This window comes from Heliconius melpomene, chromosome 10 (assembly GCF_056956725.1).
Source record: "Heliconius melpomene rosina isolate 202511_hmr_F chromosome 10, ASM5695672v1, whole genome shotgun sequence".
Taxonomy (NCBI): Eukaryota; Metazoa; Arthropoda; class Insecta; order Lepidoptera; family Nymphalidae; genus Heliconius; species Heliconius melpomene.
This window is the reverse complement of record NC_140398.1, coordinates 2,398,657-2,423,012: the sequence shown is the minus strand read 5'-3', so window position 1 is coordinate 2,423,012 and position 24,356 is coordinate 2,398,657. Positions and strand designations below refer to the sequence as shown.

The window sequence follows — 24,356 nt, the reverse complement described above, 5'->3', positions numbered from 1 at the left end:
TTACAGTCCACGCTTGAACCTTTTCACCACTACGGCTTTATTAAGTTATTTTGTTTGACAAGACCTAATACGTATATTGTGCTTAATAAATCATCATTGCTAAGGGATATTCCAATTAGTAACAATACTATTCCCTCAGATGGCGAAGTCTATTGTTTTTATGAAGTGTTTTATTTTTACAATAAAAATATAAAAAAAAACAAAATATCGATATTATTATTATTTTTTCTTCAAATTAGTGTTTTTTCAGTCAGTCAGTTTTAAATGTAAGATTTTTTTATTAAAAAAACATTACCAATAAAAATATGATAAAATATGACATAATATTTTATTGCATTTATCACACATTTTTGTATTCTAACATTATCTATCACAAAATTGACAACATACAAAAATCTTAAGAAAATTAACATACAAAAATATTTTTTATATTTTATTAACACAAATATTTACATAGGGACTGGCCGCAAAACATAAACTTGTTCGGAAACAGTGACATGTGCATTCCCGCGCTTATAATCGCAATCACCAATCGCGAGTCGCGAGTTAGTATCCAGCTGACGTCCATTACGAGCGCGCGCATTTTATTTTATGATTAATTTCGAATGTGAAAACTTTTATTTTCAATAAGTGCGAAGGATTCTTAGCCAGTTTATGATTTGTTTTGTGTTTAAGTGCAATAACCAGGTGTGTGGTGAACGTCTGTGTTTCTTTGTGAGGTAATTTGGTAAATACGAATAAAAATTACGCCCTTGCGAAATGCACCTTCGAATGTGAGAATAAATATACAAATTTCAAACATGAGAACATCGTGCCAAAACATTTTAAATTACCTTTATGTTTTTTTTTGGAAATATTTAGCCTTTTTATATATTTTTTATTTATTTAAATAATGCTCTTCAGAAACAAGCCAAGTGAGGCCGTAAACTTTGAGGTTTTGGTTTCCACTCGAGGAAATTAAATATTGAATATTTTCATTGTCCTGGTAACGAGGCAAAGCGCGGCGTTAAGTGTCGCCACTCAATGCGCAATGCCTCCAAAATTCGGCGGAAAGTAGGAAATTTTATTTATATTTATTTACCATTCAGCTTACCAAATCTAATAAGAACTTTACATATAAACATATATTATTAAGTCTCACGAGTTTTATTTCTTGTGCAGAACAGAGATTTCTCCGTTCTTTCCACGAAACATGACAATATTTAAAAATGAAACACTTTCTCGAGTAGGATTTGTTATAGCAAACCATCATAATGTACCGCATTTATAATAAAATATTTAGTTTTATGATCAAATTAATTATTTATAACTATACTTTCACGCAACAGAATTCAATCGAATATAAAATTATTCAGCTCTTATGTTGACGTAAATCATACACTATACAAACCAGTTGTATTTTTTTTCCTACTTTTAAATATGAAATGAATAAATTATGCTTTCTTATATAATTTTAAAATTGATAACACGCATGGCGCATTGGCACAGCTTCTGATTGTAAATCGATAGTTGTGGGTTTGATAGCCATTCCGGGGAATTAATTGTTTTTTTTTTCATTTCCTCGCTCTGGTAACGATACACGTAATTTCCCAAAAATGGGCGTAAAGTGGGTGAGTGTTTTAGCAATAAGTTCTTCCTGTTTACCCTGCTATATGCAGGAGAGTGTCCAAAAAAATATAACATTAATATTTTACTTAGAAGAGAGCGATTTTTCTTTATACAAAAATATATTGTTATCTACATTAGTATATTACTATAGGAGCTGTGTAAGTGAAGTCTAGACTGAGATTTAAAAAAAAATTATAACATCTTGTTTAACCTGTTATCGGAAAATACCAACGTTCTATCCGGAATAAACTATAATACAGGAAGGAAGATAAAAATTCTATACGTAACGTTACTTGTACTAGTTTTATCTTAGATTTACTAAGGAAAAGCGATTAATTTTTTTAACGTAATTAATTTTACAGTATCTTTTGTAATAAAATATAATAAATAATGTTTTTTGCGCTGTATCCCGTACATTCTGTAGGGTAGGCAGAGGGCTAGTTAAGATACTCCGTTCCCCATTGTTAGAAAAATTCTGGAAGCATTGCGTGTTAAGTGATTTAATTGTAACTCGACACCATGCTTTGCCTCGACACCATAACATAGAAATGAAAATATTAAATATTCCATTTCCTCGAGTAAGAATCGAACCTACAACCTGTTGCGTTTGCAGTCACACTTTCTGACCGTGTCACGACTGACCTCAAACAGATAAATAATAATGAAAAATACAGTTGCTTAGATCCATTATATTATTATGACAGGAGTTATTTTCATTGTATGATTACGCTATTTTCTTTAAGTAATAAGCTGTGATGATTGTCTTGGCTTCTATCGCGAGGCTATTACGGGTGAGATCTCGCGTGCCAGATGAACGTGATCGTGACTCGGATGCTGCAGTCCCGTAACCCAATACAAAACTAATGTTATGTCATCTAGGTGTAAACTGTTGTAACTACTGTAAAAGTTAGTACTGTTAAAGTAGGTTTTAAAGGTGAAAATAGATTTTTTTTATAGAAAACGTATAATAATTTTATTAAATATAGTGGGACCCGCGTCTCTTGGAAACCGTCCAATAGGCACGGAAAAATGTAATTACTCAAACCGAAAAATTGATTACTTTCCTATAAAATACTGCCTTAAATGACAACACTACAGATTAGAGTGTCCTGGTTCCCTCTCCCTGCCTACCTTGCAACAAGCGGGATACAGAATGAAGCTGAAAAAAATAAACCTTTTGAATACACCATACGGACAATATTTCGCTACAATATAATACCTATTTGTAACATTATTAAATTACAATTAAATCTACTAAATGACTTAATATCGTAAATTTTAATTACTGTCGAAATAATTATTATATTGCGTATTCAAATTAACAAAACGAAATCAAATATAATTATTTAAAACGTTCGTAGGTGGACGCTGCGGAAAGACTAATAACAATTATGCTTGTACCGCGGCCACAAGGCCAATGAAACAAATCAATTTATTAGTATTAACCTTTCAAATGCATATATTTATTTTTTAACTAACGCTTATACATACATGTATTTAGTTGTAAGTGTATTTATATTACACTAGCGGCCCGCTCGCGGTTTCACCCGCGTGAACTATGTTATTATTAATTTCTGTCTCCATGCCTACGTCCTAGTGACGTTATGCAAAATTTGAGACTCCTAGCATTTGTAGTAACGAAGTTTCATACAAACTTTCAACCCCAAAAACAACCCCTTAGAAATCGAATATTGCAAATTCCCGTCTTAGCGAGCACCTACGTCCTATAAGTAACTCCTATGCTAAATTTCAGATTCCTAGCACATGTAGTTTCTGAGATTTCGTGATGAGTGAGTGACCTTTCGATTTTATATATATAGATAAATGCCTCGTGAATCTATTTATTTATTTAACGTATTAACAAACATTAAAAAAGTACTTATTTAAAAGAAAAAACATTAAAAATACTTTAGGCAGAGCAGGCAAAGCATACAAAACAGTAGCGTTTTCGAAAAACTACTTGATTTTTATGCAGATTTAAATTAGTTTAATACCGGTTTTGTCTATCAGGAAAATAATAAGGAAAGGTTTTCCTCTGTTCTAAAAGCTAAAATTATTATTATTAGTAAATTAATATTGTTTCTTAAAATTTTAAAAAATATATAAAACTCACATGTTTAATAAAAAAAACAAAACAACAATAGTAATTCCATTTATAAGCACTTAAAAAACTTGTTTAAGACAAATTAATTGTATACGAATAAATAACTTACATAATAAATATGAGAACCGAGCTTTTGTTACCGTCTAACTTGACCTGAGAATTCGACGTGATTGAGTAAACCTAAAAGGAGGGTAATGCGTACGGAACGAGGTCGCTAAAACTATGTGGGATTTTTTTCTAAGTAACGAACGCAGTTAGCATGTTGGTACTTAAAATACTTTACTGTATATCTCCTACCGAGTTTTTCTAACTGCTTAATTGACTAACTTGGTAGATAGAAATATATGTTTTTTTTCTTTCTTCCGCTTCATGCGTCTCGTCATTCACATATCTTGGATATCGCAAGATTGGCTGAGACAATCTAGTTTAAAGACGTTTAGACCAGAGTGACGGAACCCAACGCCGTATTTAACTTTTTGTATGTTACTGATAGAAAAGTAAGTTAAGCAATATTACTTAAAAGCTGAATATATCGTCGATATCAAAGCCTTGGATAAGATAAGCGCTTTTTTTGCTCCCGGTATTTTTTTAATTTAATCTATATAATGTAACTCACGTTAAAAACATATGTTAGTATTAATTAATAATATACATTTAAAGAACCTATATTAATATTATAAAAATTGCGATATCAGAGATGAACCTACATATTGTGTAGGTACTTAATAGAGCTTTTGTTGTTGTTTAATGACTAGATGATTCATGGCGAAGATTATTATTCTATTGATGACTCAACATTATTTTTGTATTAAAGATTGATTATTTATAAGAGTCAAAGTCTCTAGAAACCTATGAACTAAATCATACGTATAGAAATATATTTGAATAATCACACTCACAAAACATTTAATAACGCTTACTTACTTACTACTTACTTATTACTACTACTTACTTACTACTACGCAGCGCTTATATAGCTTCATTTCAATATAATTATATTTATATAAAAAAAAAGTAACGCCTCGATGTAAAAAATATACTTATATAAATGACACAGATATCGATACTGGTTTGGGATTGAATCCACGACCTCTGACATAACAGTTTGTCATTAATCACTACACCAATAAGACACAAAATCTCTCGATTGGAATAAATAAAAGAAATGTCTATTTTATATATATCCTAACAAAAGTTGTCATCTTCGTAAAATTAATTTAGTTATGTAATATTTTTTTACGTAACGGGATTCGAACCTGCGCCTCTTGTATACCGCCCAAGCGCTCTGACCTCATCTGACATAGTTATATTATGCTTAGAACGGTGTGGTTATGAATATATTCTATATCTTACGTTTGTTATGTTTAGTTTAAAAATATTAATAGACATTTATGATTTTAATTTTTTCGTCTTTAAGCATCTTCCGCATTTTTAATACAAAATTTATCTTAATTTACCTAATTACTAACTAATTAAATTAACTTTTTCTTTTGCCACTTATTAACGAAGTAAACTTATTACTTTATTTAAAGATCTTAGTTTCAATACTATTATTATTTTTGACACTGCATAGAGAGCAGGTGTCTCAACACACTGAACAAATATGTAGAGTAATGTTGTAGTTAGCCTTGAACGTAGAAGGATTTCGAAGAAAATTATAAGCACAGGTTACTGTCGCATACTAGTTTTGAAAGTACGACTCTTATAGACAGTACGTTGTATCTATATATATGATAGGTACACAATAATTGTACCTATTATAATATTTATGTTATTTTATTAGATTCTATATCCAAGATAATTATATCAGAGTTTCACTAAAGTGTGTTCGTTTTTTAAGGGAATTGTATTTTGACCCGCACTCTTAAAAAAAAGAAAGACTAATAAAAGAGCGAAAGAATGAATATTAAAAATGTGAATTTGGCTTTGGCTTTACAAAACATAAGTACTAGGTTTATTAGCAGTTTATAAATTTCTGTCAAACAAAATGATCATAGTGCCTTATGAGAAAAATGAAATCAATACCGGTGGTTAGATAGATTAAAGGAAACATTTTAATATCCGACTTAATAAGGCTTTCCGGCTATTGACTTACCGATTATAACTGACAGCGAAGTATTGCAGAAATCATATTAATAGTTATTTAATTAATAGTTCCGTAGCATAGTTGTTTAAAATATTTTTTTTATGTTCCTGTCATGTTAATACAAAATATTAAAAGAATCGTGTGAAATTTTTGTATACCTACTTCTTATTTAAAGGAAATATTTTATACTTGCGTTATTTTCGTTCTATTACGTTATTAAATATGTTAGTACTATATTATAAGTATAGATATACTTTATTGTGCTAGGTGTGGTATATTCTTTTATGTCAGATCTGTACCCATAAATATGTCATATTTGTAGTCATTGTAACTCATATGATTCACTTTGCTTCGTAGAAGACGACAGTACCTATAGGACACGTAATCTTTTCAAATATATTTAAAGATCAATTTAAAAAATATTTAACATTGCAAATCCAAAAAAGGCAACTTCAAAACTTGTTTGAAACAAAAGGAAAAGATAAAAATCGGAGGCTATAAAAAGACAACCAGTTTTAGTGGAAATACAAATATAATTTAATATTTTCTTACGAGTACTTGATTAAAAGCCATTGTAGCGTCTGAATGTACCTAAGCACGGTGGTTGTGGGTTCGATTCCCTACCCTGCTCTATGCGGTTAGCTATTTTTTTTAGCGTCACACAATATGCCGCATACAGCAGGGTAGACAGAGGGAGTCTAGTATTAAACTCTATTCCGCATTTTCCGCCGAATTCCAGAAGCATTGCGTGTTGAGTGGCGGAACTTAACGCCGCAAGCTAACTTTTTGCTTTATGTTATACGATTTTAAATATATCCATTCACCAATATCAATATGGGCACAGCGTATTTATTGATACCTACATATAATGCAAATTACGTTGAGTCAATCGATCACAATGCAGGGGTAACTGTAAAGTTTACTTTGTAGCTTAGGTATTTGTCTAGGTCAATATAGCTATGAAATTCTATAAAATGAATGCAAGTAATGCAGTATATTTAATATCTAAAATATTATTAGTTATTTTGTTGTTTCAATAAAAAAACCCAACTTGACTTGTCTTGCTGTATATACGACGGTTCCATCTACAGACATTCGCAGTAGTAGTTTCTTTCTTGTATTTCAACATCTTAGAAATTTATCTGTCTCTGCCTGTCTGGCTATTTGCAAGGAGCATGGGAAATTAATAAAAACAGGGCAAATTACCTAAATTAAATAATACTTACGTTAAAATTTAAATACCACCATTTATAGTTAATATTGTGAAAATGTTGACCGCTCTGCGGTTATTGGTATTAAAATCCGAGCACCATTAACTCTACTTTGAAAGCTTTTGTAGTTTCACTTTCATTTAATGAATTCATTTAAAACTGACGTGAATAGTTTATTTTTAAGGCATTTAGGTATTTAAGAAACTTGCACTTGGAATCAATTTTCATCTAATAGTAAGGACCCGCTCGCGGCTACGCCCGCTAGAACTACAATATTATTTATTTAGTAATTAAAATTACTTTTCATATTCTAATAAAGTTTCAGCTAATTCAATAAAAAAATTATAGCAGTTTTTGTGGAACTTAATATTTTATATTGATTTATGATTGAAACAAATACTCAATGTTAAGGAAAGTTTGCTCAAATACAATAGTAAAAGCTACACTTAAATCTGTTAAGCGGATTCTGAGGTTTGTCTGAAAAAAAAACATACAGCCAACCAGACAAAATTTTTTAAAAATAATTGCGCTCTTTAACTACTTACATAGCATTAAAAGTAAAAGGAAGAATTGGAATTGGAGCTTTGACAAAAAAAACGTTTTACTATCAGCTTTTGCTAGTACGTGCAAAATGGAGGCAGTGTTTTATGAGTTTGTTCACATGACGATTATCATGTCCCATCTGCTGTATGTGGGCTGGAATTTATAACTGTTCATATTAGTGTTTGCATTGCAATGCTTGTCGTTATTGGTATGTTGTATATTATTATAAACAACATATTATTCAAATATATTATTTCTCTCTCTGTCTCTCTCTCTCTCTCTTTCCCTTCCCCCTCTCTCTCTCAAATCGCTATATGAAGAAGAAGAAGTGGTCTTAGAAATTATTTAAGGACTCATAAAAAAATATTTATAACGTTAAGTTTATCAAAAAATTTAAAGTGTATTTCGGTTAGTATGTAACCGAAGGTAATTCATCACTGAAATGTAACATACGGAAGATATCGTTCAATAACTATAACTGTTACGTTTAACTCGCGTTCACGTTGCGTGTTCTCACGATATCTTTATATTTTGATCGTTCTCTAAATTACAGAATTAAATAAATTATTATGACATATGTTTTTTTATTTATCCATGTTTTTCGAGCAGGTAAAGTGATCTTCTAAAAGAAAGGCAGCTTCAAGTATTTTTCCGCCAAACAAGGTAGTTATCCATTTTCACGGATTTTCAAGATATTGAGTAGCCCTACCCGACACCGGGCTTTTTCTATCAGAGCGGGTGAATTATAAATTACATATAATCATTCCCCTGAGTGGGGATCGAAGTGAAAACATATATTTTTAAATTATTAAAACAATATATTAAAAAATATTAAACCATTGCTACAGTTGTCTATTTGTCCCTTACTTATCTTTGAGTCATGTTAAAGTAATAAAACTAAAACATGTCTATTTTATGCTATCATTTGTGGGCATCTATAAGAGAATCACGATATAACATCTATTCTATTCTACTCACATAGCTCTTCAGACACGATTTCATTGAACCCAAACGGTCGACAAAGTCAACTCACGTCCCCTTCTTTAAGGAAGAAAGGAAGTGACCTAACTGTAAAAGTTCTGTTTTAGTAAAGTGGACCCAACTGTTTCGAGATTTAGGTTAGTTTTTGAGGTTAGTAGAAAGTGGTTGATAAACCGTTAGTACCTAATCATATAAAAATGTATTCTGAAACACTCATGACGTTCATGACTTTTTACGATATGTACTTCTTACATATTATATACTTTAAAATAACGAATCTTAGAACACATAATGCCTCAAGAAATCGGCGGAAAGTGGGGAACGGAAGAGTCCTAATGGAAACAGAGTGTCTTAACACTAGGTTCCCAGGTTCCCTCGGCTTTCTCTACTATGTGTAGAGAAAAGCTAAAAAAACGCATCGTAATTACAATTATACATTGAAATATTGTACGTACGTACAAGCAAACGTAGAGCACGTCTATGTATTTATCTTCACACCTGTTAAAACAGCAACAGAAACAATTAGAGACTCTCTCTTCAATTTAATTAAATTTTGTATAAAATACAAAAAGGATCGTGTTTACTCACAAAGCAGGTTTAGAATGATTACCGGGTAATTAGTAATTACGTAGTTCTTGCGCGTTTACCTGCTGATCACAGAGCTGGCATGAGAAAATTACGTGCCTGCTTGCATTTTCTATACAATTTCCATTAATTTCTAAAAAAACGGCATAGCCTTCGTAACGAATAGTTAATTATGTATTTTTATAAGAAAATAATATCAACAAATATATTTAGGTACATCACAACTAAAAAAAATTATTTCACTTTTTGAAAGTTTTGAAAAAAAGAAGTCAGTTAATAACACACACTAAGCTTACATACTTATAACGTTCATCTGTGTCGTCAAATGGAAAAAAGCTTTTAAAAAAGTAAGAGTTATGACATTACAAACAACAAAAAAAGAATAATTCAATTAGAACCAATAGTTTCTAAGTGTGCCTTCAACCAAACAAATTATTCAGTTTTATTAATTAGTATAGCTGTCCCTAACATTATAGTAAGGTTTATAGGTATTATAGTAAGGTAAGCAAAAGGAACTTAGGTACTACTTCCTTACATTGTATTAGTAAACGAGCCTTTTGCGAGACGCAGATAAAACTTACTCGTAGTGCTGTATCACTCCTTTCTCGATATTCCATACGCTTAGAGTCATCTCATTACAACAATAGATCTCAGTAGAAGCAGAATAAGTGAAATATAATTGTAAAACGTGTACAAAAACTAGATTCTATTGTAAGTAATTTGAAAACAATACTTCAATCTAACACTGACCCACTTTTACGTCGGTTGTTAAATCGCTATTATCGAAGCTTGCAACTCTTTCAAACAAGTTTAACAATATCTCTAAAAATCTCTAATTTTATTAATATTAAATTATGGGAATATCGAATGACATATGTATATACTATTAAATTATTTTAATAATGGGTCCGCTATTAAGAAGTCATTATAAAAATGGCAATATAATAAACCTAGCTTCGCGCTGAGATTTACTCAAAATTTTCTTTTTTTTTCTCCATTGCTTATATTTACAAGTTACAATTATTTTGCATATCTTAATTAGATTTTTAAACTAAAATGAATAGTGCTTCATTTAAGAACTTTAGTATAGAATAAAAAATATTATTTTTATGCAGGTAAAAGTAGTAAGCAGCTATATAGTTTTAACTTTCATGCCTGTTAAGTGGGTGTCACCGTTATAAATGGCTGACTAGATAAATTTCCTATGTTTAGCTTTAATGCCTTACGCTTTGAGACTTGTAAATACAGTACAATAGTTGAAATTTACAAATATATAAATTTTATTTTAATTTCTACATATACAAATACATAGTATAGGTAGTCTTAAAGAATTAAAAACATACTTTGAATTTAAGATACATTTTAAACATTTTAGGTAAAATTTGATTATTATTTTTTAATGTTTTTTTATTATGTATCAGAAACATTTTTCCAATATTTTTTTGTTTGTTTGTGAAATCATTGCTTTTGTCTATATCTTTTCAATTTTCTGTTTTGTATTGAACATAACAGAAAATTGTTAACCTTGATTATTTTTCTTACCTATAACAAACACGTTGCTATTAATTACTGTCTGTGTAAAATTTACTTACCTAATACTGAGTTAATTTTTATTTATTACAAAACATCAGCGTTCAGGGGCTTAAGTAATCAAAGAGAAAGTTTTTAAAATACATTATAGTACTATAACACACCTATATGCAATAATAATAGTAATTAATTTTATAAATAATACATATATACCTACATTGCGGCGTTGAGTTTCGCCACTTTAGACGCAGGGTCTCCAAAATTCAGTGAAAAGTTCGGAATGGAGGTGTCTTAATGAGAACGGAGTGTCTAAATACTAGTTTCACATGTTTCCTCTGCCTAACCTGCTATATGCGGGATATAGCGTGAAGCGAAAAAGAACATATATTTCTTTATGGGTTCGTAACGGTAAAATAACATGTGTTTATATCTATTTATATACGCAAGTCTTAAATTATGTTAATTTAATGCGTACAATGTAAATAAGAAAAAAAATCTGTTTTACTATGTACGCTAGCTATTTGCATTAATTACGCTAAATGTCAGTTTATATTTTCCCATTCATTGAAACAGCGCTCTCATAGTTTATTATTCAGCGTCAAAGACCTCAAAATTCCCAGTAGACACAAAACCCGGAAGGTTTTAAAGAACTTAAACGAGGAAGTTACATCGCAAGGTTCACCTTGCGGGGAAATTGGAAAATTTCGTTTTAAGCAGCTATAAGAAATAAGTATAGGGGAAAGTTGGCAAAGAAAAATTAAACATTTGCACAATTCTCTTGCGCAATGATAGATTTATTGGTGTGTTGCTTAACTGACAATTGATTAATGCATAAGAACTAGTTATTAATAATAGACGTTAATTTTTTATAGCCACACATGATATTGTTGTTTCATAATTCTCACTTTGAAAAAATATTTTGGAAGAAACCTGTCGTGTGTATCAGCTTCACGCTGTACCCCGCAACTAGCAGGATAGGCAGAAGGAACGTCTTGATTAGCGGACCTCAACGTCAGTGGGGATCGAACCCAAATCGTTACGTTTACAGACGCTATCTCTCTCAATGAGCTACGGCCCACGGCTGCTTCATAATTATACATGTTACATTCCATTATAATTATGTTTACGAATGAGTGAATAGTGACGTATTATAAGTAAATTCAATTTAAAAATTAATTAGAAATAGAACTAACCAGATATATATTTTTTTACAGAATAATGAAAATACAGACGCCAAGGACGTGTATAGAAACTACCTTTTCCACAATGATCGTATAGACACCAGTTTCGTGCGTATGGGGTAAAGAATACCAATTAACTCCACTACAAGGACAAGAACAAATCAAATACTAAAAAAGAAATAAAAATTATACTTCAAATAAATGAAAATTAAATAGAAACTAATTATAATGAACTATTGAAAAAGTAACAATATGTAAAGAATGCTAACGTTTGGCTTTGCCATATAGAACAGTTAGTTAAGAAAGTAATATTTAAAATATATACATGAAGGGGGATAAAATGAACATGTCGGTGAACAATGATTTAAGCGATACGGACAGCGCGCCAAAGTTACGGATGAAGCCCGCCGTTAGTAGAATATTTTGCTGTAGTGTTACGGCAGCTTCGGGGTTTATCGCCGCTTATGCATTGGTAAGTTTACAGTCTTTTTTTTCAGCTTAACGCTGTAAGTGTTGTAGTGGCCAAACTAAACGCCGAACTTTGCCTCTTTGTCATAAGCAAATGAAAATATTAAATATTTCATTCTCCTGAATGGGAATCGAACACAGCACTTGTGCCACTGCGCGACGACGACCTGGTGACCTCAGTTCTTCAACGAAATATGAACATAATTAGTCCTAGGGACTTTTATTAAGTTCCTTCAAAAAATTACATGAATGCATATCCACTAGCTCTTTAATTCTAGCAATTCAAGGGAATCTAGGCTACAGAGAACAACATTGTTTATCAAATAGAAGGGGCTACCAGTTTTAAGGCCAAGTTATCTCACGAGATGTTGAAATAGCGAGAGCAACGTAGGTATAGCCGAATGCGTAATACAACGATAACGGTCGCTAAATTAATCTTAGTTTTATGAATAATCACTCATAAAACTACAAATGTAATGATCATTAGATAATGTCAGATTTAATCATTATATAATGCCTCAATGTATTTGGCGGAGGAATGTTGCTTCAAAAACGTAACTAAATGTTGGTTTACGCAAAAGTTAATTAATAATAATTAAAATCTTTTGTTTTGCTTATATTATTAAGTATATTTTTATTTAATTATGACAAATGGGAGAATTTTCTTAGACATTTTTTTTCGTTTTCTCACGAGATAACGGCCGACAAACTGTATGCATATGAGTATATAGGGGAATTGTGCTTAAGATGACATACTTTTTGTTTGAAGACAAATATTTCAAATAAATAAAGTGATCTGAGAACAACATATTGCGTATACTATTATATATTTCATAATCAACGAAATTATTTTAGTTTCAGAACAATCATCTTTCAAACATCATAAAAACAAACAAAAATCGCACTTAGGTCGACCAGTGTAAAACGACATATCTACAGGGTAAAATGACATACTTAGTATGTGGCATAAAAACGTCATCATTATATGTCGAGCATAGTTCACAAATAAATAGTTACTTCTTTGCTGGGGGACTTTTAAACAGTATTAAGGCCAGATTCATACATGTTGTAATTTTTATGAGCTTGGATTCCGTTATCAGTCACTTCCTTTTCCAAAAGGGAAATAAGCTTCGTCACTTGCGGCTATTGAATGCCCTTGCTCTAGCAGCCTTATCCATGTCTTCTTGTGACCAATATATATTCGTTTGTAATTGCCGGGCATTTTGTAGGTAAAGCAAAAAAAATACATTGATTCTATTAATAAGGGTAAGATAGTATGCCATCTTATACTCACGTTTTCTATGTCATCTTACCCGATAGATATATGAATTTAATTTTAACCGTTGTGACAAAAGTTTATAGGTTAGGATGCACTTTTAGCGTTAGTTGCGTCATATAATAGTCCTATTTTACATTTATAATTAGTTAAAATATAAAATCTTTATCTTACATGTCTTTTCACCATCATTTAAAAGCGAAAGAAAAATTTGTTGCAATTGAAAATAACGAAAACATGAATTACTTGCCCATCTGCATTCACTTTCAGCCATACTGAATTTAAGCACTAGCTGCATCTACAGACACTCTCTAAAACGTCACAAGATCGCACTTAGCGCTAATAGTTTCATCAATATTGGTAGTGTGTCATCTTATCATAGTATGCCATCTTGAGCACAATTCCCCTATGTATATTTAAATTTGGCAATAGTGACCTTTACGCTGGTCTTATGTTATGAATAATAAACATTGTTTCACCAACCTAGTTATGCTCTTAAAACAAAAGTGAATTCTGATTGCAATTAATATTTATCAAATGTTACTGATCGAGGCCAGTCGCGAGTCGCACAAGCGGTCGGTGTTTCGATTTCCACTCGAGGAAATAAAATATTTAATATTTTTATTTCCTCGTTCTGGTAATGAAGCAAAATACAGCGTTGAGTTCCACTTAGCACGCAATGCCTCCAGAATTCGGCGGAACGTGTGGAATGGATTGCCATTCAAGTCTTACTGGGAACTGAGCGTTTTAACACTACGTTACCAGATTCACTCTGCCTACCCTGCTATGTGCTGGATACAGCGTGTAGCTAAAAAACATTATTACTGACTTTTCAATTTGTTTCACAACAAAATACTACAATATACAATTAACATACATAATTATGTATAATTATCATACACGCCCACCTGAAGTATAGACAGCCAAAAAATTTACATATAAAAATATGTAAGGAGTTGAGTATAATATAACGCATACAGAAATGCATCCTGTGTTCTTATTTCCTAAACGTACCTACCTAACAAATCGAATTATTCTTCCCAATCGGGAATGGAGTGTCTTATCACCTACCCTGCTACGTATGCGGGATATAGCGTGAAGCTACAAAAAAAATATTATTATTAATTAAGGAATTAAATAGTCTTTGCGCACAATAAGAATAAAAATATAATAACTTAATTGTCCTTTATATTTATAATTAAGATTTTTTAATGGTTTATTTTATGTGATGTATTCCAGGTCGCGTACGCAATAGCTCTCATATACGAAATAGTATGGGTGGTGGAGTCACAGAGTGGTCTCCCAATACCATCAGCGCTTCTCATGATATGTTACTGTGTTGTCATCGCAGCTACCGTCACTTTGGTGCATGGCCTAATTTCTGTAAGTATTATAAAGGCTTAAATGTTATTTATTAAGGTATATATTAAGAACGTAATGTTTTTACACTGGGTTTTCTTTACCATGGGCGTAGGAATAGAGGGATTGTCTTGTGCTCACCCCAGATATTTCATTAACATAAAATTAGCCCTGAAAAGTGAATAATGCTTAGACGAACATATCTGTTCAAAGTTTAAGTCCAGGCAACTTCCAGAAAATATCTCTAAATACGCCCTATACTTACCTTGATACTTATAGGAAAGAAAAGGAAGTAAAAAAATACAATCCTATATGGTATATGGAAAAGTATGAAAGTAGTTAATTTTTAGATACAATATTTAAAACAAGATATGGGTATTAGCGATAAATTAGATTTTTTTTTTAAATAAATTAAATCAGCTTCACGCTGTATCCCGCACACAGCACGGTAGGCAGAGGGAATCTAGTGCTAAGACACTGCGTTCCCAACTTTCTGCCGAATTCTAGAGGCAATTTTAAAGTAGCTATGTAACAAATTCTACAAGCATCTCTGAGATTTTTTAAGTCGAATAACATTCAACAGAACAAAAGTCAATTTAGTTTCGGATGTTATATTTACAGCTTTGTTGAAAATATTATTTACTTAACATCCTTTACTTGATTGTAAATATATAAAACTATAACGTAAAATAAATAATAAGTAATAACAAACGTTTTATAACATCGTTAAATTTCATTGCGTGACTATAACAAGAATTATAGTTGAATCATGCAATATATGTATATATTTAGGTATAGTTATTCTTTATACATTGTATATACTCATTTATGCTTGTATGTAAATGAGAAGTTAGTTATTGCAACGATCTGTGTTCTTTACGATGATGCTTTTAAAGTATACTAAAATAAGTTACTTAAATATTCAAATACAAAATATGTATATAGCACCTATATGTATAAGTCCTTACTTCCGTATAAATGATAAATGCGATAAATAAAGAAATTTTGTTTTCATCACATTTTTTTATATAAAATAAAAACTGGACTACGAAATTAATGGCAGTACCTCGAAATTCCAAATGCATTTTCGTTTACTAAAATACAAAAAGTATATTATACCAAGCATAATATACTTTTTCGTCTCCTCTATACATACATAGAACCAAAAATAAAAAAACATCATTTATATATTGTATAAAGGTAGGTAGGTAAAAAGAACATTGAGGTTCCTTAAACATTTTTTATTATATGAAACAGATTTAACTAGAATATTAATAATTCCTTGTAAGTATATAAAATAATTTTCTTTTCTATTCTTTCAGAAAAACAACACGTACCTGTTGGCATGGCTGATCTCAGTAATACTAGTGCTAATACCAGAATGTGCTCTAGTCTTCTATATGTCCATAAGTCATTGGGTAAATGTTTTTTTCATATTAATGAAAAATTTCATATTATGAATATTTATGTGTTTTGTGATATCTATATTTATATTCGAATTAGGAATACGCACTGTTTTAATATTTGTAGTTATTAAATTTATCGTAAACAGAATATAGAAGATATCAAAGTGATCAGCTTCACGCCGTATCCCGCATATAGCAGGGTAGAGGGAACTTAGTTATTATATTCTTTCGAGCGATTGCGTGTTGAGTGGCGGAACTCAACGCGGGGCTTTTGACTTTATGCCAGCGATATTAATAACTAATAATTCCTTCTCCGAGTGGGGATCGAACTCAAACCTTATACGCTACTCAGTTTTACAACTTTCAAACTCGCGGCTACCGAGAACTTTTACCACAAAGCCATTACCCTTTTGTATGTTAGAATTGAGTCATAAGAACTCTTATGAGTCAATGTCGTGGTCGCCTTGAAGTCAGTTGTAGATAGATGCCTGCCCAGATTTAATTCTAGGATTTTATTAACTTTTAATTATTATTTTCCACCCGAATGTACAATTCGTAAACATTAATTAACTTTTGATTGTGTGTTAGGGGCTGCAGGGCGTGTACGGTGGCGCGGAGCTGGCGTGCTACGTGGCACGCCTGCCCGCCATCGTGTGCGGTGTCGTGCTCGTGCAGTCCGCCTACGCGCTGAGGGAGGCCAGGTTACTATCACCATATATAGCCTACGAATTCTTTTGCGTGAACTATATAAAAAGTAACTTATAATTTTAGTTCTATAATAAATAATTTAAGAAAGTTAAAAAACATTCCTTGTCGAACAGTATATTTACGGCAGTAATGAATTCTTAATTATTAAAATAATTTACTAGACGTGAATACACAAGATTTTTTTTAACAAAATGTGAAAAAAAATAATGATATATGATTTCTATATATGTACGACTAAATGTATAATTATTACATCACCAGAAAAACAGAATACGTAAACGGCGTTCCAGTGAGTGGTAGCGAGTTCGATGCCAGCCACTTTGTGCCGGACACGCCGGCTGCCTTCACTAATGACGGATTCTTACCCGATAATGGTAAGCTTATCATAATTTTGGAATAATTATAAATTACAGAATCCCTATGACCTTATACAATTCAAAACAGGAAAATGTTTAATATGATCTGAAGAAGGCATGGTTTATTAAGTAGAAAAGCATTTAAAATGCATAAAAAAACTAAATTAAAGCAGAATTACAGAATATCTCCACCCTTTCTTTCAAAATTAAACAAAGATTTATTGAACAATTTAAATTTTAGTAATGATGTAATTAATAAAATTTCTATACTTTTTTAGAAAACGTATAAAAAAAATTAACGTATCGGAATTCGAACCCCCGCTTATTGAAAGGCTTTTTTTAATTAATTATTTACCTTTCGTAAATATGGAATATCACTTTAAAAATATAAATTATTTATTTCCAGGCAAATCCGGTTCAATGCCGGACTTACGACGCCATCTAGCGTCACGACAATCAATGAACATGGGTTACCCCATTATAATACAACCGCCGCCATACTGGCAACACATGGACCGACAATACGCCGCCAGTTTACGCGGCTATCCAAAAATACCACAAAACTTCGGAACTTGGACACCGAGATCAGTACAAGAAAATCCATACAAAAGAAGACATTCTGTTGTGGGAGCTTTCAATATGGAGGACTATAAACAATACGATTACGACAGAATGGACTGTAAAAGCGAAATAGCATATCCCTACAACCCTCGATATATATACGATCCTAGAATGTTGCCAGATTACGATCCGAGGTTTTACCAGGATTATAAAAGGGAAGAATTTATGAGACACGATTTTTATAATGGACCGGATAGAGTTTATTATGGCATGAGGAATAGTCATAATTCTGTTGGCAATGAATCTGATGATTTAACTAAGTATAAGGATGTTGCTCTTTAAAAGTTGTATATTTTGTGAAAAACCATACAAATTTATATTACGTTGTAAATATTTGTAACCGACTTCAATAAAAGGAGGAGGTTCTTAATTCGACTGCATGTTTTTTTTATATTTGTTACCTCAGAAATTTTGACTGGGTGAAATGATTTTGATAATTATTTTTTTTCTAATAGTATACTTAACATATTTTACTTGGTTACCTACATGTCAGTAGTAGGTAAACTCAGATAAACTGCCGAAGCTAAAACCTCCATTTTTAATAGTTTTTCAGTGATCCGAAATATGCAGAAAAGAGCTTTGATTATCCGAACTTATTCTAAAAAATATTTACTCCGATAATCGAACTCAATTTTTAAGGGTTTTGTCTTCTTTTTGATTGTTATGTTTTCAAGTGAACAATGAACGTAACTTTTACGAAAACACGTAACCTTTCTCGTTAGAGGCGCTAGTGTAGCGTAATGTTTTTTAAATGTTAAATGCTACTTAACATGACTGTTTGTAAAAGAAATGTGAATATTTTTCAATGTTTTATAGCGAATAAGGGAGAGCCAATGAATATTCAGTGCATAAAAGACTAGACTTTTTAAAGTATTGTTTTTTTTTAACAGAACAAAACTTTACAATATTTCGGCATACTAGATGGTATTCAAACTCAATCAGTTTCTGTAAAATAATAAAATGTTATAAGTTTTATAGCTATAGTGAAAGATTTTGCTTTCTAGTAGCGCTAACTGTCGACCAATTTCAATAAATTACGACCAAATAAATATCTTTCTAAATAAATTACAACAATTATCAACCAAGACTCTACATATCGTAGATTTTTTTACTAATTTTAGTACTTTCCAGTGTACTTATATTAGATTTCAAATATAATTGAATATTATTGGAGTAGTATAATATAGAAATATCCATATGACTACTTTATAAATATATATGTAATAATGTCAATTCAATTGTTAGAACATTTATAATGTACAATATAAAATATGTTTTTCTGATCTAAAGAAACATACTTTACATTTTAAAATACAAAGAAGAATTGAAGAATTAATTGAAATATCAATAAATTTCCTCCACCAAATAAAAAAATGCATATAAGATAGTATATAAATGCTAAATTTATTATCAAAGTTATATTTATATGATATTTTTTTTAACAATTAATTATAATTAAAAAAAGGAAATGATAAAAAAAATGTATTTTTCTACTTAATTATTAAGAATTATTATTGTATTAAGTATTAATTAATTTAGTGTGTTACCTAACAACCAAAGGATTATATTGCTCTAAACTATAAATAAAAATATTTCCAGTCACTATTGTTTTTAAGTAAATATAAAATAAATTTATCAAATATTATACATTGGTTTTATTTTACCATATTCTTTTTTTGTGTGTGATAAATAACTTATATTAAGTTGATAATATAAAATTTTTCAAATACGCCACAGCGAAGAAATGAAAATATTAAATATTTTTCAAATACAGTAAATGAAAAAATTGTAAATATTTTTTTCACAAATTTTGGAATTAAGAGATAGTTAGCCATTAACAAAGCTGAGTGCTTGTTAGAAAATATAATAAACAGGCAACTACTGTCTAGGGGATGAATGTGGGATACGAACTCGCACCCATTCGATAAGTACTTAGTTAAATAGTTAATTATTTCCTCTGTCTTGTCACACAAAATATATTATTCTGGTGCCACAGCCCAGCGCGCACAAGGAGTGCGTGCCTTTAAGTTCGGAAAGTAGAGAATGGAGTACTTCAACGGCAGGTTCTCTATATTATCCGAAACAGTACGAGAAAATATGTAATAAAGATATCTTCAATAGCATAATAGCATATAGCAAATCTTAACATTAAGGATTGCTACCTATAACTGTAACTCCCTAACTGTAAATAATAGATGGTGATTCTTACTTAATTAAGCCATTTTTTTTATATTTATTTTATTTTTCTATATGGCACCACTACTATTTTTATTTTTTTGTGTACATTACCAATATTCCGAATTTTCATTAAATGATAATAAATCTACTTTACCTTAATATTAAAGTTTATAATACATTTTCTACAACTACAGCATATTAAAAATATGTTAAAAATACAAGTAGTTGCCAGTACAAAAAATATTAAATCACATGTTTTATTTAATGTATTAGAAAGACGTTACTTATTTAAACATTAGTTTTATTTTATAAAAATTATGCAAATGTTTTTCAAAAAAATAATTTAATATATATTTAACAATTTACAAAACTATTTAAGTTTAACATTTGACGTCAATGTTCAATAAACAAATTTGAGCTTTATACAGAAGTGATAAGATCGAATTTATAATCTTAGATGCTAACTGATTCCGTTCGGCATTCTCAAAACTTGTCAGTGAGAAATTTAGAACTGAAGTCGTCGACATTTGTTAAAAGTTTGGAACTTTTTTGAACATTCAAACAAACTTTTTCCGTAGCAATTTTAGTCGCTACAAGTTAATTACCATGCTATAAATTTGAAAAGTAATGTGAAAATCAATTTGATAAAAGTTTTTTGTGATGTTTAAAACTGTATAACTGTTTATTGTTTTGTGTAGGTGGCTACCTATGTGGATTGGTTTGCCCCATTGTGAAAGTGTATTTTCGCATAAAATTTAGATCCCATTGTTTAAAACTTTCCGGGTAACTGTTGAGAAAATGCCGAGCGAGTAACTTGCGCAAGATATTTGATTTGAATTGACCTGTTTTAGTGCAATGTGTCGAAACAGTGATATATGATTTTTCTTCTTTACAATAGATGTAAGTATCATATATATTTATTTTGTTATAAATTATTTGGAGACATGTCTATTCATAAATTTATTATAAATAAATAGTTTGTGTAAGTTTCGTGATAAAATGCTGGTTTTCATATTTATCTTGAAAGATGAGATAATGGGCCTGCTGCTACTATCTATCAATGTGTTTGGTGTTTCTAAAAATAGGCTGAATGCAATATGTTTACATTTAATTAAAAAAACTTTAACTATTTTATATTTAAATTATTTTTGAATTATAAAGAAAAGGCTTTCAGACAAATTGTAAAATATTTAACATAGTTTTAATTATTGCTTATTTTATTTCTAAAATAAAAATCATCATTTTTTCAAAATCATATTTATCAATTTTCTTTATAATAATAATGTAAATATGTCTTCAATACATGCTAGGAAATATAAAAAAAATGCATGTAATATATATTTGGCTAATATTTAGTATTCAACTTATTCTGCTGCTGTGTAGAAAATCCCTGAGGTTGTTGGTGTTTCATCATCGAGACAAGATGTTTTCCTTCGCTCAAGAAACATATTAAAATAAATAATTTAAAAAAGAAAGAGAAAGAACTCATTTAAAGTTAAGGATAATAAATATCCTTTATAAAATAGTATAGTTTTAAAGTAAATAGTATTTTGAATGAGTTGATGCTTTGTTAAACAAAACACACCATTAAATTCTGTAACTCAACATGTAATGTCTAGAAAATTTGTTTGTGGGGAATATAGAGTCTTAACTAAAGTCCTTCTGCTTACCCTGCTAACTTCTTTCAGCTGAAGCTTTTTTTTTAAATATATGTACTATATTATTATTATTTCATGGTTTTTCATTTATTTTTATTATTGACTTTTCAGTTGGTGTTTGCAAAAATGAATGCACAGTCACAAGAAAATATTGGAATCATTTCTTCAGGTACAACTTTTGAATATTAATTTAAAAGAATGGTATACTTGAGGGAAGACACTCAGGCCCATATTTATAAATCAATCTCAAGATTCATTCTCAGATGGTGAGAGCGGTTTATACATATGAGACTTGGTGTTAAGGCAACATGTTCCCCATACAAGGCCACACCAACTTTAAAGCCTGACATTGTGCTACGGCACCGCAACAGCCTCAAAGTATATTAATTTCATAATATTTTAGGTACATTATTTTAACATTATTAAATGTATTCTTATAATTATACAAGAATTTATTTAAGATTGTTATTAAATAAATACAAAATAAACTAAAAAAAAAAATCTAAAATGAATAATAATATAAATATGTATATGTATCTTCGGTGGAAAGTGGAGAGTGTGTCTTAATACTAGGTTTCTTATGCCTACCCTGCTGTTTGCAGGATTCAATGTGAAGCTGTTAAAAAAAAGAAATAGTAAACATTTGAGTAAATTATTTAAGATGTTGTCATTGAGCTGCGCCTATAAAACTTTCAGAGATTATTCTATACTAATATTAGTAGATTTTAAAACCAGTAATTTCTTTTCACTTGAAAAAAAATTAGCTAATTAAAAAATATTTTTTGTTTCCATGTTATTTTGAAGATTTATAAACTAATAATTTTGAAATATTACAGTATATAAAAGGCCTAATATTGAGCTATATTGAGAAAAAAAATCACAAGACTTAACAATTGGGCTGTATTTGCCAATTTTGTTCAGAAATCCAATGTTTTCCAAAAAATCAATCAATTGCATTACACCTTTATATATGAGATCCTCTGCTTTTTGTCCACATATGAGAAATTGAGGAAACCAACTGTTGTATGTATGTAAATAATACATTTGCTCATTGAATTTAATCCTATGGCCATTCTGAGGATTGAACCCAAAACCATAGCAACTGTAGTCAAACATTTTGCCACTGTGCCCTGATGGCCACTAAATAGTATAAAAGTATACAAAAAAATATATATTGACCAATGAAACAAAACTTTGTAACAATATAGATGTAAGAAAATCAATAGTTTTGTAACTAAACAATAGAATTCCTTAAATACCTCATTTATCTAAGCAACAATGCTCTTTTAAAATGGTTCTGACATTATCAGGTTGGAACTAAAAGTATTGTGGTCTTTATATCTATCGCGCTAAGAAACAAGAATATGTAACTTACCTTAAATAATTCTTCATAAATATGTATGATAGTAAAATGGTAAAAATAAATAATTTTATTTATGTACTTTACTTAATAATTATGTTTGCAAGGATTGTCCTATAAAAATGGAAAATATGTCATGTAATTTTCGTCTAATTGTAAAAAAGTACAAAAATTGATTTTATATTAACACAATATTATGATTACATATTACACATATATTTATTTTACATTATTGTTCTGCGCTCGCTGCTTTGATGCCTTGGGCTATGACTTTTTTAGAACACATAAAAATTTGAACATAGCAGAATTTGAGGTTGCGTCTCTTGGACAATTTACAATGGTGGTTGAAATTCCACTGTGTGTGTTTTCTAGAAAGCATTTTTCTTTCACAAGTGGAATAAACTTAAAAAATTTCAAAATTATTCCTTCTCTTCCATAATAAACAAATAGAATTTACTTTCGACCAAAATATTAGCTCTCCTTATAATAAAAAACTTTATTGTCTTACAAATTGCATTTGTATTTTATACAGTGACTATTTTTGGAGTCAACGTACGTAGTTTCCGTAGTGTAGCGGTTATCACGTGTGCTTCACACGCACAAGGTCCCCGGTTCGATCCCGGGCGGAAACAGCTTTTTTTTTTAAATTTGCAGTTTTTTTTAAATATAGTGTAGTATATTATAGCGATTTTATTGGTTATTTATTGTAATTATATCCGGCTATTAATAGTCGTATTGATAAAAAACTTAAATGAGATTCATTTTTTAAACTCAATATTAAATATATATTTTTAGGCATTTTATCAAAAAGCAAGTAAATAATAAAAATAATAATAATAATAAAATAATAAACTTTATTGAGTTTTACAAACAACTTAGCTTAAATAAACATAAGTTTTAGATACAAACATAGGCTAAACAAATATAAAGAAATGTTTAAAGATTTCCTCTATATCCAGACTCAAGAAAATTTTATAACAAGAAAATTTTATAATTAGCCTGTTGAAAAATTATAATTGTTCAATAATTAAGTAAACTCAAATTATAGAAAAACAAGAGTTACTTAAATACTATTTTCACGAAATAAATAACTTTTATAACGTTACATATACTATATACATATATACTATATATTAC

The 24,356-nt window shown here is 30.1% G+C and overlaps 2 protein-coding genes and 1 non-coding gene across 14 annotated transcripts in view; all 3 read left to right on the top strand.

Moving 5' to 3' along the window:
- Window positions 1-578: 578 nt before the first annotated feature.
- Rcd6 (Reduction in Cnn dots 6) lies at window positions 579-19,668 on the top strand. Its single transcript, XM_085191211.1, has 7 exons — window positions 579-719; window positions 11,863-12,301; window positions 14,813-14,956; window positions 16,255-16,350; window positions 16,927-17,039; window positions 17,308-17,420; window positions 17,809-19,668. Exons 2-7 carry the CDS (start codon window positions 12,155-12,157, stop codon window positions 18,303-18,305), a joined length of 1,110 nt encoding a protein of 369 aa, XP_085047337.1. The 5' UTR covers window positions 579-719; window positions 11,863-12,154; the 3' UTR covers window positions 18,306-19,668.
- Window positions 19,669-20,698: 1,030 nt separating this feature from the next.
- cyst (rho guanine nucleotide exchange factor 18 cysts) overlaps window positions 20,699-24,356 on the top strand; it is a 54,579-nt gene continuing 50,921 nt past the window's right edge. For 8 of the 12 annotated variants that reach the window (XM_085192081.1, XM_085192071.1, XM_085192077.1 and 5 more), the window contains exons 1-2: window positions 20,700-21,101; window positions 21,971-22,028. In XM_085192081.1, coding sequence (XP_085048207.1) covers window positions 21,986-22,028 — 43 coding nt within the window. In that variant the 5' untranslated portion in view covers window positions 20,700-21,101; window positions 21,971-21,985. Of the gene's footprint in view, window positions 21,102-21,970; window positions 22,029-24,356 lie in introns of all 12 variants that reach the window. The other 4 variants (XM_085192082.1, XM_085192076.1, XM_085192075.1 and 1 more) reach the window with 2 other exon arrangements.
- Window positions 23,779-23,851, top strand: TRNAV-CAC (transfer RNA valine (anticodon CAC)). Its single transcript has one exon. It is a non-coding gene; the product is annotated as a tRNA-Val (tRNA).